The sequence below is a fragment of the Silurus aristotelis genome (genome assembly GCF_946808225.1).
Source record: "Silurus aristotelis genome assembly, chromosome: 23".
Classification (NCBI taxonomy): domain Eukaryota; kingdom Metazoa; phylum Chordata; class Actinopteri; order Siluriformes; family Siluridae; genus Silurus; species Silurus aristotelis.
The window spans coordinates 11,731,566-11,750,637 of NC_139596.1; the positions used below are offsets into that span (position 1 = coordinate 11,731,566).

Sequence of the window (19,072 nt, forward strand, 5' to 3'; positions counted from 1 at the left end):
ATGGGAGGGAAAGAGGAGAGAGAAAGGAGGGGGTGAGAGGAGGGATGCAGATGTACACCTTACCTTCCTACTAAGACACATCCTCAGAGCACACTGTTACAGACTTATACTGCCACCACCACCACCCACACACTGCCCAGCCACCACTCAGCTCTACTACAGCCCAAGGACTGCAGGTAGGTACGTGGGTAAATATTTACTGACTGTGTTTATGTGTACCCATCTATATTTTTAAAAATTTACTTTTTGAGAAGTGACAACTAAACCAGACAGAGTAGACATTTATCCCACAGTAAAACAAACCCAAATAAACAGGGTTGACATTTCTGTAACATTGTTTTGCTGATGCAAAACATTGGATTGTAGCAGGCACTTTTGTAGGGTGAGCTGCTCTTTATGTGTGCACAGGGCAATAACATGTGGCATATTTAATATTACTATAAAATGCATTAATGGTAATAATGTTTTTACAGAAAATGCCAAACACTGGGCAATTTCTTTATCTTTTGACTGTATATTTGTCACTGTGTTAGTGATTAATAATTATTGCTCTGCCATTTTTTAACAATTCGAATACATGACTATTTTTTTTACCATGTGTTGGAATAATATTGAAAACACATGGTAAAATATTTAAATATTTGAACTTCACACACCTCATCCCTTAGTGAGCTAATGCAGTTCATTTATTGTTACATGAGACATCAGCTTTTGTATTAGTTTTGCACTAGTACTACTACTACTTGTACTTTTGTAATTGTACTAGTCATGATGTGCTCATTCTTTGAAATTTTACTTAATAAAACTCCAATCCAATTCAGTATTACTTAGACCCAAAAACCAATGTTCAGACCATTAAATGTTGAAAATATCGTTTATATTTCTTTTTTACATTTTCTGTTTTTATATCTTTGATATTCAAATATTAACAGTAATTTGTGAAAGCTATAACATAGCCTATGTATTTGAATGCAAGGGAGTAGTTTTCTTCCAAAAAAAACCTTTTGTAGCTGTGAGATATTCATGAGCTTCATGAAGTGTCTTCTCTGCCATTTAGCCTGTATCAATTACTTGCTCATGGCAATTGACAAATGAATGCCCTGTTCATTCTACTCTTTGGGGCTGGGGAATTAAGCTAGGTGCTGAAAAATGAGGAAGCACTAAACTGATCTTGGTGAGAAGTAACTCTCCCAGAAAAGGATGAGTCTGCTTCTTTCAGCCTCCAGGCCAGGGCTTGTGCCCTTAGTTTCTCTCACTTGAGGGAATGGTCCTGCTGTCTGTCTGCTGCCAGAAAAAAACACCTCCCCTTCCCCTGAGCAGAGGCCCATGAGGGGGATGATGGGGATCCTGTGTTTACACTCTAATGTGGACTGGGAAGCTCAGAGGAGGAAGGTCTGTCTCCGCAGCCATGGGCTTGCTGCACGGATCTGTGGGAGGCGGGTGTTTTGGCGAGCTGGCTGAACTCCAGCTGTGTCTGGGCTGGATAATGAACTCCAGGTGTTCCTTTGGGTAGTTTAAGACACCTGTCACCAATATTTAGTGCCAGAAAAAGCCAGACTGCAAAATGAGCTAGACGATCTGTTTGCTTATTTTAAGGAACCAACCTAATTGGAGGCACAAACCTGATGAGGAGACTGCAGTTGATTGAAAGTAGGCATATGAGATTTTTTTTGGTGTCAGGATGTCAGCTGATATCTTCACAGAGCCTCCAGCCATGTGAAATAGGATAGTAATGTCTCCCAATTGCAAGAATTAGACACTGAAGCAATGCAAATTCACAGAAAACTGTCCTGTGTCAAGGCTAATAATTATACAGTACAGGCATTATAAAACACTTTTGAGTCTTCTGACAGAATATTTTTGTATATAGTAACTTCCTTCTGACTTATTGCCTCATGCTCTTTAATAGAACTAGATATGTTGTTGTCTTGGAGACAGCCATCTCTTTTGTTTTCCCACATTTCCCACACTAAGGATGATGGCCTGGTCAAGGGCTCAGTGTGCAGAGTGCTTTGTGGTCCTCCTGGGTCTCATAACGTTGACCTTTTCTTTGGGGAATATCTCAAGTAGAGTACAGGTTAGTAACAGCCTTACATCTTTTAAAATTACATTTTAAAGTTCAATAAAATCTAATTATTACGGTTATAGTATAATACAGGTTTTACAGGTTGTATTTAGCATAGGAACTGGCTTGTACGTACTTGCTTCCTGAACAGACTCTTTGTTTGTGGCAGGATGAGGGTGTAGCCTCTAACAGTCTGGAAGACGGAATAGAGGTGACTACGTATTGGTGGGGAGAATGGGCAAAGTGGACAGCCTGCACACGCACTTGTGGAGGGGGGGTCATGTCTCAGGAGAGACATTGTCTTAAGCAAAGGTCAGTGGGTTCCTTATAAACACTACCTTAAATTAAATATCCAAGCACTGTCTGCAAACTTTTCTTGGTGATTGGTGGCACTTTTTTGGTGCCACTTTATATTATATGTTCAGGGATAGAAAGTGAAATATAGAATTTAATGTAAATAATCACATTTACACACAACTTTTCATTTATAGAAAGAGAACAACAACTGGAAAGGACAACATGACATGTACAGGGAGTGCAAAAAGGTACCATCTCTGTAATACAAAGGTTAGTTCATGCCTTCAGTCCTGCTTTTCTTTCTGTTGAAACACAATATGCATTTGTACAACCAGACACCCCACCTGAAACCACAATAGAGCTGGTGATTACACCATTTATTTTTTTTACTCTTGGAATATCATTGAGTAAATGATCCCCAAATCATTTCATTCATCTGGTGTTTTATTTTTTTTAGGACTGCCCCTCAACTGGAAGAAGCTTCCGAGAGGAGCAGTGCTGGTCATTTAACTCTCAGGTATTCAATGGAAAGAGCTACCACTGGAAACCCCTTTACCCAGGTACTTGCAATCGGAATGAGTCCATATTTTACAAATGCATGCTTAAGCCTAAAGAACTAACACCACATTTGTAATTCTGTAGATGACTATGTTCACATCTCCAGCAATCCCTGTGACCTTCATTGCACTACTTCAGATGGTCAGAGGCAGCTAATGGTACCAGCCCGTGATGGGACTTCTTGCAAGTATAGCAATTATAAAGGAGTCTGTGTAAATGGCAGGTGTGAGGTAAATGCATAGACCACAAGATGATATTTCCCTACAATTTGTTTACATCATATACAAGAATTATTTAGAAACACCTCTTCAAGGCTATATTCACCTAGTAGTAGATCTTTTAGATAAATTTTTTTTTAAACAAGCTATGTTTCATTGTGGTTTCCTTTTTTGCAGCCCATTGGATGTGATGGCATTCTCTTCTCTCCCAACACACTGGATAAGTGTGGAGTGTGTCAAGGTGATGGAAGCAGCTGCAGTAGGATAACTGGTAACTTTCGTCGTGGGTCTTCTAACCTTGGTAAGGATACTCGCTTACCTTACTGAGCATACAATACACCTCAAACACATGAAACTATTAACACATTTCTTTCTTTTCTTCTAGGATATTCCTTCATTACCCAGATCCCTGAAGGCTCATGGGACATCCAGATCATTGAGAGAAAGAAGGCTGCAGATATACTGGGTGTGTACTTTTAAAATAAAAAAAAAATGGTCAAGAATAATAAAATAACAAAAATAGTTTGCAAGTAATGTCTGAAATCATTCTTAACTAAAAGCATCTTTAAAAAAAAAACTTTTTTTTTTTTTTTTTTACAGCTGTGACAGATCAAGCAGGAAACTTCTTCTTTAATGGCGCTTACAAAGTGGACAGCCCTCAGAACTTTCATGTGGCAGGCACCATCTTCAAGTACCGGAGGCCCACCGATGTGTATGAGACGGGGATTGAGTACATCGTGGCGAAAGGGCCCATCAATCAGCCCATCAATGTTCTGGTACTGTAGCTGCGGTCCTTCCTCCCGCCGCCAAGGGCCCCTGGGTAATCTCACTCGGCTAGCTGACCCTGCCTTTGACTTAATGTGGGCCACAGGTGCTCTCAAGGCTCATACTGTAAAATCTGTAACAATGTGGTACATTTCTCTAAAGCAATGGTCCCCAAATCAGTCTTGTACTGGCATTTGAAATGACCACAAAAGGACATGAGTATGTGACTTTTACTGGTAAAAACTGCTGCAGCATTTGTATAGTGTCCTCTGAACAAACACCGGCGCTCCTGTCAATGGTTGGTTATAGTAATCACAAAGGACCATAGATGAGAAGCATTGTACATTTATTAAACATATTTGTACAATTATGGAACCTTATTAATTTCACATTTTAATTTATGTCTTATCTGCCTTATTTTTTTCTCTACTGTCTTTCAAGGTTTGGAACCAGAACGGTCGCAACCCTTACATCACCTACGAGTACACTGTGATGCGAGACCCTCTTACTCCTGTCTCCCAGCCACCCATCTACACTGGCTCAGATGGAGGATCCAGTCACCTAGTCTCCATGGAGATTAACAATATGCCAACCCACAATGAGAGTATCAATGACAAAGTTGTCCCAGAGGCACAGAGGAAGCAGAACATTGGGCCTGGTGAAGTGGACAAACCCGGTGCAGAGACCAATGAAGTCTATGAGGACACTGCTGCTGTAGACTGTAATCAGGATGCTCCAACACCCCTGCATTTTCCAGGTAAGATTTGATTGTGTAATATGGGGGTTATTCTTTAAAGCAGTAGTAATGAAAACAGATGTTTATTGAGGCATCATACTGATAATTTGACAGTATAGGGAGGAGGGATGCATATAATTCACATGAACTACTTTGAACTTGATGAATAAGCAGCCACACTACATTTAAACATTGCAAATAAATAATTTAAGGAATCTTGATATCGTTTTGACATGCTGGTATAATAATTAATTACCTGTCTTGCCTGGGCCCAGCTGCTTTCATTGTAAAAGAGCAGCTGAGTTGCGGTTCAGTTAAATTTTGAGTGCCCAAAAACTTAATAGCTCAGTGTGCAATAGCCTGTTATTGTTTAACATTGGTAACTTCTGCGTTCTAAGTTCTTCACCTACTATTAATGCCAGCTACCACAACCACATGGGGGAAAAGGCAGTCAGTGACTCTAAGGTGGTCCTCTCAACTGATAGTGCCAGATTTGAAAAAAATGTTCTGGAACGCCCTTTGAGTCTGTCTCAAATACTGTATAAGTCTGAATATGTATTTTTAGATATGATTTTTCTTTTGTGATGTAATATTTTTTCAATGAGCTATTCTCTGTCTTTCAATTCACAGTAATGCCTTTATACATGATGCATGTCCTTTATAACCTTTTTTCTGTAAAGATGGAAATAGCAGCTGGCCAAGTGGAGTGGTTGCCCCTGGCACTGTAACTGCAAGCAGACCTACAGAGGAGATGGTGGATTCAGCAAATTTCATATGGAGGATGTTTCTTGCACGTTGCACATTGCACATTAACATTTCAACAAATCAGCTTCTTAGTGAGGGTGAAAGCCTCATCTCTGAAGCAGAACCAGCAGAATTGGGCTACAGCAGCTCAGAGCAAGGGAACCTCAATGGATCGTTTCTTGAGTTCTCGCTAGGCCGTCGCCGCAATGACACAGGAGATCTTTTCCAGAACAGGACGCTGATTACCAGCGTAAGGAATGGCAGCCGTTCTAATCGCACCAGGTAAACACCATCACAAATCAAGTATCTCTTAATCAATTTGCCATAGGGTTTTTCCATATACCTTATACTCTATTAAGCTTTTTTAGGGTCTTGAAAGCATAAGGTACTGTTTTTTGCGACGGTTTTTAATCTTTCACAATGTCACAAGGTCACAGGTATTAGGCATAATTAATTTTAATGAATAGAACTTTTACTGTAGCCCTTGCTTACAAACCTGAAGATATGCAGGATAGCTATATATATATATATATATATATATATATATATATATATATATATATATATATATATATGCTCATGTAAGGACAGTCAAGCTCATAGGGAATGGAATGCGCTCTAGACTCTCCTTTTTTTTTTCCGTTCTTTCAGACATTCAAAGAGTGGTGAGGAGAGACAGCCAAGTGGAAGGCTGTTGGGATTGCATTCCATCATATTTATAATTCATGTTGGCTTTCTTGCAGTGTCCAAACACCGCTTCACCAGCCTCCATGCCAGAGATTATAAAACACTTCACATGACACACCCTTTCACACACTTAAAGGAAAAGAAATCCCAGGCGAGTAATGAGAGAGAGGAAGATATACTAAGAGTGAGGTAGATGGTCTTTCAAAAAGACATAATTCATGGTGTTTTGATATTTATGGAAAATAGGCAGCATAGAACACACCATGACCATGCTAGTCTATTCAGATACATTTACAGGAATCACTAAGGTTTTATTTTTGGTTTAGATAATTTAGGAATCACAAGGTATATTTTTTGCCTTTTTTTATTTAACAGATTAACATTTTTACTTTCAGGCATTGGTTGGGACCTCTTACCTCTTAGTTTGGCAACAGGAATAAGTTTAGATGTGTTATAATTTATACCAATCAGCCTTAATAAAATCACTGATGTGAAGTGAAAAAAATAATGTATTTCAATACATTGGTACCATGGTCAAAGGTAAGTTGTATTTAAGTAGTATATGAATAATCACTGTTTAAAGTCGATGTGCTGGAAGCAAGAAAAATGTGCAAGCATAAGGATTTGCCAAATTGTGATACTGGACTGGACAACCGGGTCAGAGCATCTTCTAAATGTCAGGTCTTAGAGGACAACCAGCAATAGGGTCACAAAGGTCCAATACTCATTAATGCGCTGAAGGAGCAAGATTGACAGATGCAATATATACTGAAGAACAGAAACAAAAGAAAAGCTATAGAAAGGTCTCAGTACACACTGCATCACATCTTGCTGAGTGCATACCTACTGTACAGTCCAATCAGTGTACCCATGCTGACCCCTGCCCACTACCAAAAAGGCCCATGGGCATGTGAACATCAGAACTTGACCATGAAGCAACGGAACAAGGTCCGCTGATGAATCACCTTTTCCTTAGCATTATTGAGATAGGCATGATCCACTATGGGAAGAAAGCAAGGTGGCAGAAGCATCTGGGCAATATACTGCTGGTCCTCATGATCCTACAATTTATTTGAATTTTGCTTACCATGTTTACTAACCATTATTTAAACGTTACATACCACCATCCTAAACATTGTTGACCAAGACCAAGTACGCATCTTTATAGCAGTAGTGTTCCCTAATAGCAGTGGCCTCTTTCAGCAGAATAATGCAGTCTGCCACACTGCAAAAAAACATTCACAGGAATGGTTTGAGGAACATGGCAAAGGGTTTAAGGTTTTGACTTGGCCTTCAAATTCCTCAGCTCCCAATCTGATCATCCTTCATTGGGATGTACTATACAAACAAATCAAATCTATAAAGGCAGAGCCTTTCAACCTACAGGACTTGTAAATGTCTTGGTGTCAGACACCAGCCACACCTACAGAGGTCTTGTAGAGTCCATGTCTTAACAGATCAGACCTATTTTGGCAGCACAGGCTGAACCTACACAATATTAGGCAGGTAGTTTCAATGGTATGACCAATCAATATATTCTAAAATAGCTTTTATGTGATTTTGCCTGAGATATAGTTAATGATGCCTTAATATTAACTCCACAGAAACCAACAGAGAGTTACTGGGAAGAACAAATTGAGTTCTGCAGATATGTATCGTTGGAAATTGTCCTCTCAGGAGCCATGCAGCATGACATGCTCAATAGGTAACAACTATACCACACATCCATATTCAAATATAAAAAATATATTCTTGGAAATGCTTAATGGGTTTCAATTTCATTTAAATATTATTTGTTGCTTATATGTTGATAATAGGTGTGACAAGGTCCTTTGCTATGTGTGTACGGCATGATGGTGTTGAGGTAGACGACTCTTACTGTGACTCTTTGACTCGCCCTGAAGCAGTGCATGATTTCTGCATTGGAAGGGAGTGCCAGCCAAGGCACGTATCACATGCATCAGATAACAATGAGAAAAAACAAGTGGCAAATTCTATGTTTTTCAATAGTTCAATAAATGAAAGATAATTTTGCTCTGTTGGGTTTACATCTTCTTTTCATGCCTGCAGGTGGGAGGCCAGCAGCTGGAGTGAGTGCTCACGGACCTGTGGTGAGGGTTTTCAGTTCCGGCTCGTGCGCTGCTGGAAGATGCTGGCACCTGGCCTGGATAGCTCAGTCTACAGCGATCTGTGCATGGATGCTGAACTAGAGCGCCCTCCAGAGCGTCGGTCCTGCAAGAGCCCTACCTGTGGCCCACAGTGGGAGATGGCTGAGTGGTTAGAGGTGGTTCAACAATGACTTGTTGGTTTTTCAATTATCATAAAATGCTATCAAAGTAAACAAATCGAATTGTGTTTTATTGCATGACAGAGGTTCCTTAAATGTTCCTCAAATTCCTTAAGCGCTACTTGAATCTAAAAGACTAAAGCCACAATTCTGATTTCCTTAATATCAGGCTATTTACTTGTGTTCTTGTATGATTCAGTGAAGATAGGAAGTCATGTTGCATTTTTGTTGGTTTGATTGATAAATAGATTGATAATCTATTTACTTCTACATTGCTGTTTTGGGACAATGTTGAAAGCACTATACAAGTAAAATGTTATTAAATATAATTGCAACAATTTCAACAATTTATTTTTTTGCAGTGCCCAGCAAAATGTGGCCACAGAGGTTTAGTGACTCGTGAGGTCAGGTGCTCAGATGAAGTCAGGCCATGTGATGAGGCAACTCAGCCTCCATCGTCCAAGAACTGCACTGGTCCACCTTGTGATCGCCAATGGACAGTCTCTATGTGGGGCCCGGTAAGCTTCATAGTAGTACAGTGAAACACAAAACCACAGCATTATGTTTCAGAGTTGCCGTTACAATTATTACAATTAGAATGATTAAATAGAATGTATTACAAAAATAAAAAGAATTAAAATACATTTAATTTATATGTTTATTAACTTGTTCAGCAACAGAGACAATCAAAATATTTGTGTTAATTTTTTTGTTGTTAATTATGTCCAGTGCTCAGGTCTTTGTGGACAGGGGAAGATGGTACGTCATGTGTACTGCAAAACCCCAGAGGGCCGAGTGGTGCCTGAGTCTCAGTGTTCACTAGAGAATAAACCATTGGCCACTCATCCCTGTGGAGATAAAGAGTGCCCACCACACTGGCTGAATCAAGACTGGGAAAGGGTGAGCAACTGAACTTAAAGTTCAAGTAAACTGAGCTAATGAGTTTTGGGGCTTTGTCCAAATGTCAATTTGGGTTTATATCTATAAATTGTGGGCTACCGCCTAGATTCTTTCTTCCCTTGTTTGTTAAAATGGAGAGCTCATTAGTGTAATCAGGTGGTGTTGTGCAGAGTTAGAGGAAATACTTATAGACATTCTTATGAAACACTGGGAAGCCAAAATTGCATAGATAAATGGCAAATTATTTATTATGAGTTATACTCAGAAATGTATGCTAAGCTTTTTCTGAAAGTAAACTTCTCCTCACAGTGTAACACAACATGTGGACGTGGAACAAAGCGAAGGACTGTGCTATGCGTTGGTATCACTGGTGGCAAGTTTCAAATTCATGAGGAAGAGGAATGTGATGCTAGCAAGCGACCAGAAGATGAGGACACTTGTTTTGAGAGACCTTGCTTCAAGTGGTATACGACTCCTTGGTCTGAGGTAGCTCCATCATGACTTTCATTTACTCTTTTTATTTACTGGGAATATGAATGTTTTACGTGTATTAAGTGCACATAGTTATATTACATATGTGTGTTGCCCAAATTACAGTGTACCAAGACATGTGGAGTGGGAGTGAGAATGAGGGATGTGAAATGCTACCAAGGAAGAGAACTTGTTCGTGGATGTGACCCTCTGACTAAGCCTGTTAACAAACAGACCTGTGCACTGCAGCCTTGCCCCACTGAACCACCAGGTAAAACTCAAAGAGAAACAGACTGGTGCTCTGGCACATTTATGCTAGTAAAAGCTGGTTAATACATTGTTTGCATGCAGAATGTAGGCCAATTTCAATACCAGTTGTACCTATTAAATAATTGTAGTTCCTTGACAAGATAACTGACTAATATGATATGTTGATGGCTGATTTTCAATACAGATGACAACTGCCAGGATCGTCCCAGCACCAATTGCTCTCTGGCTATTAAAGTCAACCTTTGCAGTCACTGGTATTACAGCAAGGCGTGTTGCCATTCGTGTCGGAATCAACGTACCACCTAGTTTCTAATTTGCAAAGTTAATGCACTTAATTTTGCACCATTGGGTAATATGCAAAAATTCAAGAGATTCTGGAGGAATATATTTAATGCATAGGATCCACAAATATCTGGAGTCCTAGAAAATCAGGCTTGACCTGTTAAATAATTTTTTATGTCAGTATTTTAGTAGCAATATATGTTTTATGACAAAGTCCCACAAATGTGGGATATATAAAAGAAACTATAAGTTATTTTGATTATTGCTCTGTGGACCGTAATTATAAAGCATGAGCATTTATGATCCATCACCCTGGCAGTGATGATAGTCAGTACTGCATATTAACTTGGGCTTAAGATAAAAAAAAAAGTGTACATTTAAACACAGGATGGCTCTTCATCCTCTGCTAGTTGCAATGCTCTGCTGTTTCCTTGGTATTTTATTTAACTGTTACTGGACCATTGCTTGTTTATTTTTTTTATTTATTGGTCAGAACAGGTTAAGCATCCCATGTTCTCCACTCAGTCTGACAATTCCTCTGCAGCCAGCAGCTGTTTTTGACAGCAGGGAAAAAACACCCGTTTTACTTGATTTTCCTGAGACGTATGTGTAATTGACTGTGTCCTGGCACTTGAACATGTAATATTTTAATTGTATGCAATTTATATATTGCTCTTTTGTGGCACACTCCAGTTAATATAATATACCTTGCTGTTACCTCAGTGTAAAAAAACTAAAAAAAAAAATAAAACATTTCATTTTATTGTAGATAAAAAAAAATGCACATTTTGATACCTCACACAGTAAGATAAATATGATTCCTTTTCTAATCCAACAGCATGTAGTATTTTTCACATCCTTTTTCACATCCTGTAAAATCAGGCATATTACAGTTTTTTACTTTGAAGGCTTGAATAAAACAATAACTTTTGACAGATATAGAAATAACTGTCTGGGTTGATTTAAAGAAACCACTGCAGTCAGTCAGTAAGTGTAAGAATGTGACAGTTTGTAATATGATGTATACTGCGAGTCCAACATTCCTTTTAACTTTTGCCAAAATTGTAACCAATTATCTGAAAAAACTTGCGCCATCTGCTGGTATACTTACTCACTCACTTACTCACTCACTCACTCACTCACTCACTTACTCACTCACACACACACACACACACACACACACACACACACACACACACACACACACACACACACACACACACACACACACTGATGCTTAATTTGCTGATCAACGATGGAAAAGCTCTTCCAAATGTTTTGTTCATTAGATTATTAAAATGATCTGACAGAAATGTGTAATCTTTGCCAGACTCTGAACGGTCATTGTGGTGAATCTATTTACTTGTATAAATAAAGTGGAAAATAGAAAATATTAAGAAATATGTAGAAATATTAATAAACTTATGTTTTTTTTAAATGACATGGTAACAAATTATCTATTTTTATAACCACTAGTGCATGTAATTCTATAATAATAATTACAAATAAATATTGACAAGCAACCTGTGTCTCCACTTATTCATGTGCTTACTAGCCTTACAGAGTAATTGACCATCTCATTTGTAATGGTTATTAGCTCTTTGCTTTGCTTGAAATGTAGGTGACAGTTGTGACACAATTACATCTGCTGTGAGAAAAAAAGCAATCAGTTCTTTAAAGTGTATAGTAGAATTTGTTTGTAAAATATAATAAGCCCTTGAACACTAATAGCAGTTATAAGCAATTAATAGAAATGTTTTATAACTATTTATAGCAATTTATAACTACTTACATTACATTGGAGTCTAAATAGTCTTGTGGAAACAACAAATGATAATTATATAATCTAAATACATTTCTACATGTACACATACATAGCATATCTCATGTTTCTTATCAGACTGTTCTCAGAAATAGTTTAATTTCCATGGTTATCCTAGGATCCTACACCGGTTCTTCCTTCAAAAGTCATAACCAAGATCTTTAAAAGAAATTAAACATCGGTACTGATGCTCTGGTGTGACACCATCTCCCTCATGGTGATAGAACGTATGAGGTTAAGCTTGTTATAACTGGGTATATCCATAGGCAGGTCCACCTCTTGTTGCTCTAGGCTCCTGTAGCTGATCCTTCCTCCCCCATTCCTTACTTCCTGCTCTCGAGGCAGGTAGAATGGCAGTAGGCCAGAGCATGAGGGGCAGAACATGTGGGAATGTATGGGATCAGGGGATAGAGCAGCACTATAGCGTCTGCAAATGGCTGGCCCGTTTGGCTTGTGATGTTCTGTGGTTTTGGGAAACTGATTGAAGGATGAGCGTTCTGGAGGACACGGTAGACTCAGTCGGCTTGGTGATGTCAGAACACTTGGAGGAATCAGAGGGCTCAGTGGTCGTAGAGAACTCAAAGTGTTTGTAGGTTTTGACTGATGTGCAGGTCCGGGTAAGGATTTGGTAAATTTAGGCTCCTTCTCCTCCTCCTCCTCTTCCTCATCCTCCGCTGAGCCATCACTCTTACAACAGTAATACTAGTAGAGTCAAGTAAAGTCAGATGTTTGGTGAAGTAAGTGGGTTCCAAAAAAGGGAAGATTTTTTTTTTTTATGAAAAGAGGTGTTATACATGTTTGCATTTGTTTATAATACTTTCATTTGATTGTGTCACAAATGTAAACAAATTCACAAATAGCTAACAGAAACTGTGAACAATTTTTACACACAACAATTAACCAAGATAACCAAGAGACACTTATCCAAATCAGTATAATAGAACCAGCGATTACTAGAAAATTGAACCATAATTACAACCTGATTTAGAAAAGTGTATTCAGCTTTAACTGTGAAACCGTGTTGCATCTCATATTAAGTGTTTATTTCTCACCTATTGTGTAAGAATGGCCTAAAGGTTTTTCAGATTTTCTCTAATGCATCTTCGTCTTCTCCCTTGTCCATGCTTGCCAAACTTATAAAACCATGAATGTTTTTGTTCGCAATACATTAAAGGGGCTTATGCTAAAAAAAATATAACAATGTAGTGCTTACAAGACAATTTGCTAGCTATATCTGCTATATTGTTTATAGCAGATATTATGCAATATTATGTAAAGTTCATTCAGAGATATGTTATAGCTAATAACGTGTTAGTTATTTACTGAGCTTTATTTACTGATGTGGCTTCAGTTTGTAAGTATTCCTGACTTTGTTAACAGATAATTTATTTCACAATTAAACTGATTAAATTGTAAATAAAGCAGCTACAGCTTATTTGTAACCAGCTTCTGGTATTTTTCCTCATGTAATCAATCAGCAACACTTAAAGGATATAAATGGTAATGGGTGGAATATTGCCAGAGGTGGGAAGTAACAAAGTACAAATACACTACTTTGTTACTGTATTGAAGTAGATTTTTCTGGTATCTGTACTTTACTATTTATTTTCCAGACAATTTTTTACACAAATATCTGTACTTTCTACTTCTTACATTTTCAAATCAGGCTTGATACTATTTGGTGAAATGTCAATATTTTTTTTCTCACTGCGTGCAGTGCAGCTGTCACTCTTGGGCCCTTGAGCAAGGCCCTTAACCCTCTATTCTCCGGGGGTCCCTTACGAGGGAAATATCAAGGTCCGTGACGTCGGAGTGACGTGGGGCCGCCTTCCCGTGGGTTCACCACCTGCAGGAGGTACCGTAAGGGACGGTGCTGTGAGGATTGGGCAGCAGTCGAAGGCGGGGGCCTGCTTAGACTGCTGCCCCCGTGACCCGAATTATGGATAAGCGGGAGAAAATAAATGAATGAATGAACTGCGTGCATTTTTTTTCAGCTCATCGACATGTCTTCTGTCTTTCTGACATTCTGATCATCATTATCTTTTCTCTGGTGTGTTCTATATGGTGGATGTTCAGCCTGGATACATTCATTAGGTAACAAAATTTGAAATAAGTGTTTGTATTAATATATTAATGAGGGCTGTCGAAATTACCGCGTTGATAACGCAAATTAATTTTAACGGCACAAATTTTATTAACACGTGATTAATGCAGCACGCATTTCTGTTTGAACGTTTTTATAAAAAATATAGCTAAATAAATATAAAAGAGGCTAAATTAAAACTTTCAATGCAACTCACATTTATTCATGCATCCTGTCTTTACTCAGATATAAAAAACAAACAAAAATTGTAATCACTAAACATTTGTTTTACTGATGCAGCATCAAAATCCACCATTATGCAGATATCAGGAATTAACCCACTGGGGTCAACAAACGTGCCGGCGGGTTTTGTAGCATTTTTTCCTCATAATGCTGAAACTAACTTCAATTACTCTGTCTTTTTTGATTGTACAGATAAAAGCAATACATAATTCGAATCCAGTGGCGGGCCGTCAGGGCCAGCAAAGCCTTCTCTGCTGGCCTAAACACTATCAGAAGCACTGACCTACATTTACAACCTAAATTCTAATATTTGTTTCATGAAATTGTATTAATTTATTCCCCACAGTTTATTCTCTTCATTTTGTAGTGCTTCACCTGCTTCCAGTACGTGTATGTGGATGTTAGATTTTTTATCCAATCAGATTTCACCTTTATGTGCTGCCATGTCAATCTAATCTGCCCAGGGCCTTCACACTCAGTAGTGCTGGCTGTTGTACCCTAGACTGTATTAGCAATGGGTCTGTTTCTTTAACCAATCAGATTTCAAATTCGCCTCACAGGGCCAGCTAGCAGAATAGTGTCAGAATTTTTCCATCCTCTGATTGGTTGGTCAGAGGGAAACTGTCACAGCCAAGTTCGACTGGCAAAACACATCTGTAGCTCTGCACACATTAATACATCAGAGTTAGACTTTATTACCACACAATGGCTGACGGAGGAAGATAAATGAATTTAGTCTTGGACATACTTAAAAATATAATGTATTTTATTTACATTTTTTAAGTTTTTGTTATGTTATTAGACAAAAATGTATTCTAAATGTCTCCAGATGATGTATGTGGCACAGTTGCGGTTGTAGTGTAGAAGTACGGAGCATGCTTTAGTAAAAATGGTATTCACCATCCATATGTGAAATTTTTCTCTCTCTGTAATGCCACGCATTGTTATATTGCGTTGTTGTATAGTATTGAAGGTTTCTATAATTTCGACCTGATCGTGGTGGTATTAAGTAGATTAAGTCGGGTAAGTCCCCACTGAAGGCCCAGGTACCAAATTCACGACCCACCAAAGTTCGAATCTGTAAAGGGTCTTCTTTTATTTGTATACACTCATAATAACAACAAAACATAACAGCAAAAGCTTTTGTAAAATAAATAAAACAGACAGGGGGCGCTCTCTGCCATCTCTGTCATCTCTCTTCCCAGACACATCAATAAAACAACCTGAATCTCAGTGAATACTTGCCTCACAGACATCATAATGATATGAATAGAAAGTGAAAATAATAAAAATTCCAAATAACTTAATTACTTTAAAACATTTACAAGTATATTTTGTCTTCATGCTCTATTTTGAGTTTGGTTTCACTAATAATACACATACATTTGCATAAAGCATAAATATTTGTACATGCCCATGTTGATAAGAGTATTAAAAACGTGAAAACTATTAATTTAAGGTACTTTTAGAACAGATAAAAAATGTTGTAGGTTAACTCAAGACAATCGTACGATTAGTCACTGATAAATCTTTTAATTGATTGATAGCCCTAATGTTAATATGATGTAAGGTCTAGTTACCAGCATGACACTAAAACAGGTAGTGGTAATGGCTCATTTTTACTTTACTGCATGTAAAACTTGTAGTCAAAAAGTGTAGTCAGTACTTTAATTTTACTGGAGACTTTTAAAACATTTGTATCTGTACTTCTACTTAAGTGAAGGACGTGTGTACTTTTGCCACTTCTGCATATTACATACATCTTACAAGCCTGTAGCAAACAATACATCAATTAATAAATAATAAAAATTATTTATTGTATTATTTTTTTTTTTTTTGCTTTCATTTGTTTTGGTTTGTCTTTTTTTCTTGGTTGTCATGGTTACATAAAAGAAAACGCTAAACACCTTTGTCACCTTTGTATATGCCGAAAGGTAGAGTTGGTTAATTTTAAGGAATCAAGAGGAAAATTGTTTACCTGCAGTCTACAGCAACACAACACTGTAACAATAGTCAATAAGATGACTGCAGCAATGATTCCACCTGTGATGACCACTGTTCCGGCTGACATTCGAAATCCTCTCCATCAACACCCTGCAAATTTAGGAACAAAGAATTCCCATGATAATTTCTTATGTGCCGATTTTGAATGAGGAATTCTGTGGTTACACCAAAGTATCTGTTATATTCTCTTTCATATATATTTTTTTTGGTATAACCATCTTAATGTTATAAGAAACAAGAATAAAAAACAACAACCCAATAATCAACAATCAACAAACTACCACCTGCCTCCAATGTCCTTTATTCTCTCACAGTCAGAATCCACACTGATATTACATCACCACTCCTTTATCTTTACAAATCTCAATTTATGTGTAAATTCAGAATAAGAAAATTCATGAACAAAATTAGATCTAAAAGTTTCCATACCCTGACAAACAGACAAACATCTGAATGAAAAATGTGCCTCATTATCACATTTTCCCACGAGCCACTAAACAAACGAAGAGCCGGCTGATTAAAAGCATGTTTATGCTGAATAATTTAGTTTGCTAATGAGAAACTTTTTGCCAGAGCAATTTATCTTTGGATCAAAACTGGACTGAAGCAAAGGCATTTCATACTTATAGGTTTATAATTATTTTTTTATTTAGTACCATCCATGATAAAAAAAAATCACAGCTTATGAAAAATATTCTTAGGTTTCTATTACAGAAAAATGTATTTGCTTATTGATTTTAATCAAATTCAGGTAGGTTTCCTGTTGATAACTTACAAATATGACCAAGACTCAATACAATTTTCTTTCATGTGTAGTTTACTAAAATTAGAGTAAAGTACTTTTCTTTGCTGCTGGGGTTGTAAAATCAAGGGTGCATCTTTTGTACCTTTAGTATGTAGTAGTATGTATGAAGTATGTATGTATGTTTGTGGGTATGCACAGTATGTGTGCGGACAAAACAAAATGGGCTAATCACAAAATTGCAAATATACATTTATATTATAAATGTAATCATATAATTTTAATGGTGTTAAATACAAATAATTGATCATAAAATGACTAAAATTATATAAATCCATAAATCCAGTCATTTATCTGAGGCAAAGCTAAAAACAAGAAAATTAATTTACATATTCTTGTGTGAAAATGTTAAACCATGATATTGATTAAAATAATTGATGTAACATTCATGTCTGCATTCACAAGATTAATACTCATCTTGTATTTGAAGCATCAATATCAAAGGGAAGAACATGAACTATTATTTATTTTAAAAAGCTGTAAGTTTACTCACAAAGCTTAAACATTTAAAGAATTAAAAGGGAATAGTTACCTCATATTAAGCGACTTTTTCTTGTTTAAAATCTTTCTCGTTTCCTGACCAATGAGTATCCTAAATGATCTATTTTCAAGTAAAACACACCTCCTACAGGTATAGAGCATGTCCCATTGATGGTATCACTGCCATATTTAATTTTCAGAAAATAAGAGAAGAAGGTTATTACCTTTCAGAAGCTCCTGAGTGCTTATAGATGATGTCCAGTTCCAATGTGACTGTCTGCCCTTCTGAAGACTAAAGTCTCCTCCTCCAAGCCAATTTATTTCTCTTTCTGACTTACAAAATTAACCTATTCTGTCTAATCTAAACCAATATATGTAGCCTTTTCTAGAGAAAATACTGACATGTGACAAGACATTCAACAGATCATTAGAAAAAAGAAAGTAGTACTAAAATGTTAAACCTGAAATGTGAGCTGGTCATCCTGAGAATTCAGCCCATTCTTCTCCGCCTTAAAAACTGTTCAATTAGAGACACACTAAAAGGTAACTAGTCCTCTCTACTGCATCCCTGGTATACTTTACACTGTGGTATTTGATTACTGATTATGATAAAAGAGCAGCATGGCAGCATGGCTTGGTGTCCTCTGATAAATGCAGCAGCCAAACAATCAGCTCAGCATTTCTCTCACAGCGCATGAGCGAGGCTTTGGTGACTCCACGGAGCATGAATGGTCTTAAAACTCTGGAAATTGTGTGCCACATCTGGAGCACTGCTTTCAGACACACACACACACACACACACACACACACACGTGCCCCAAACACTGTTGGAATTAATGGGTTTTTTGGATGTTATTCTGAAACACATCATTTAGGCTTTTCGGTCATTATATTGAACGTCATCCTATACATGAAAAGGAAAGCCAAATGCAAAACAGTGTTGTATTTTTAAGAAATCCTTTGCCAGGATTGAACCAAGCCTGTTTTTTTTTCTGCTGCCATTTCGGCATTTTAAAACTGGTATACACATAATTCACATAATTTACAATACACTTCACTTCATCTTCATAGTGAAATCTTGAAAATTGATTTTCAAGAAAAAAATACAGGCAAAGATCGAGGCTAAAGATACCAAACATGTACACACACACACACACACACACACACACACACACACACACACACACACACACACACACACACACACACACAAAGAAGAAGAGAAATACACTTTCCCTTCTTATCTAGCAGGATGCACAGATTTTTATTACATAAATTATTAAGCCTGCAAATATTAAAGCAGGCTCAGATTCCAGTGCATTGTACAGACAAGGTTGTGAAATATTCATGCTAGAAGA

At 37.5% G+C, this 19,072-nt stretch overlaps 2 protein-coding genes across 4 annotated transcripts; one reads left to right on the forward strand and one right to left on the reverse strand.

Annotated features, from left to right (window-relative positions):
- The first annotated feature begins 82 nt into the window (after nucleotides 1–82).
- On the forward strand, nucleotides 83–11,803 carry LOC310718651 (ADAMTS-like protein 2). 3 transcript variants are annotated; one of them, XM_083527563.1, is made up of 19 exons: nucleotides 83–176; nucleotides 1,975–2,077; nucleotides 2,235–2,377; nucleotides 2,557–2,632; nucleotides 2,820–2,922; nucleotides 3,005–3,150; nucleotides 3,316–3,439; nucleotides 3,524–3,604; nucleotides 3,739–3,914; nucleotides 4,345–4,660; nucleotides 5,320–5,665; nucleotides 7,675–7,775; nucleotides 7,888–8,014; nucleotides 8,141–8,354; nucleotides 8,720–8,875; nucleotides 9,087–9,257; nucleotides 9,567–9,743; nucleotides 9,855–9,999; nucleotides 10,183–11,803. In XM_083527563.1, the coding sequence occupies exons 2-19, from the start codon at nucleotides 1,976–1,978 to the stop codon at nucleotides 10,302–10,304; spliced, it is 2,826 nt and encodes a 941-aa protein (XP_083383689.1). In that variant the 5' UTR covers nucleotides 83–176; nucleotide 1,975; the 3' UTR covers nucleotides 10,305–11,803. The 3 variants fall into 3 exon arrangements, with proteins under 3 accessions (XP_083383689.1, XP_083383691.1, XP_083383690.1); XM_083527565.1 differs by having other exon boundaries at nucleotides 86–180; XM_083527564.1 differs by lacking the exon at nucleotides 83–176 and adding an exon at nucleotides 1,633–1,650.
- fam163b (family with sequence similarity 163 member B) lies at nucleotides 11,797–16,499 on the reverse strand (the record flags this gene model as incomplete). Its single annotated transcript, XM_083527567.1, has 2 exons — nucleotides 11,797–12,804; nucleotides 16,407–16,499. The coding sequence occupies 2 exons, from the start codon at nucleotides 16,497–16,499 to the stop codon at nucleotides 12,274–12,276; spliced, it is 624 nt and encodes a 207-aa protein (XP_083383693.1). The 3' UTR covers nucleotides 11,797–12,273.
- Nucleotides 16,500–19,072: the final 2,573 nt, after the last annotated feature.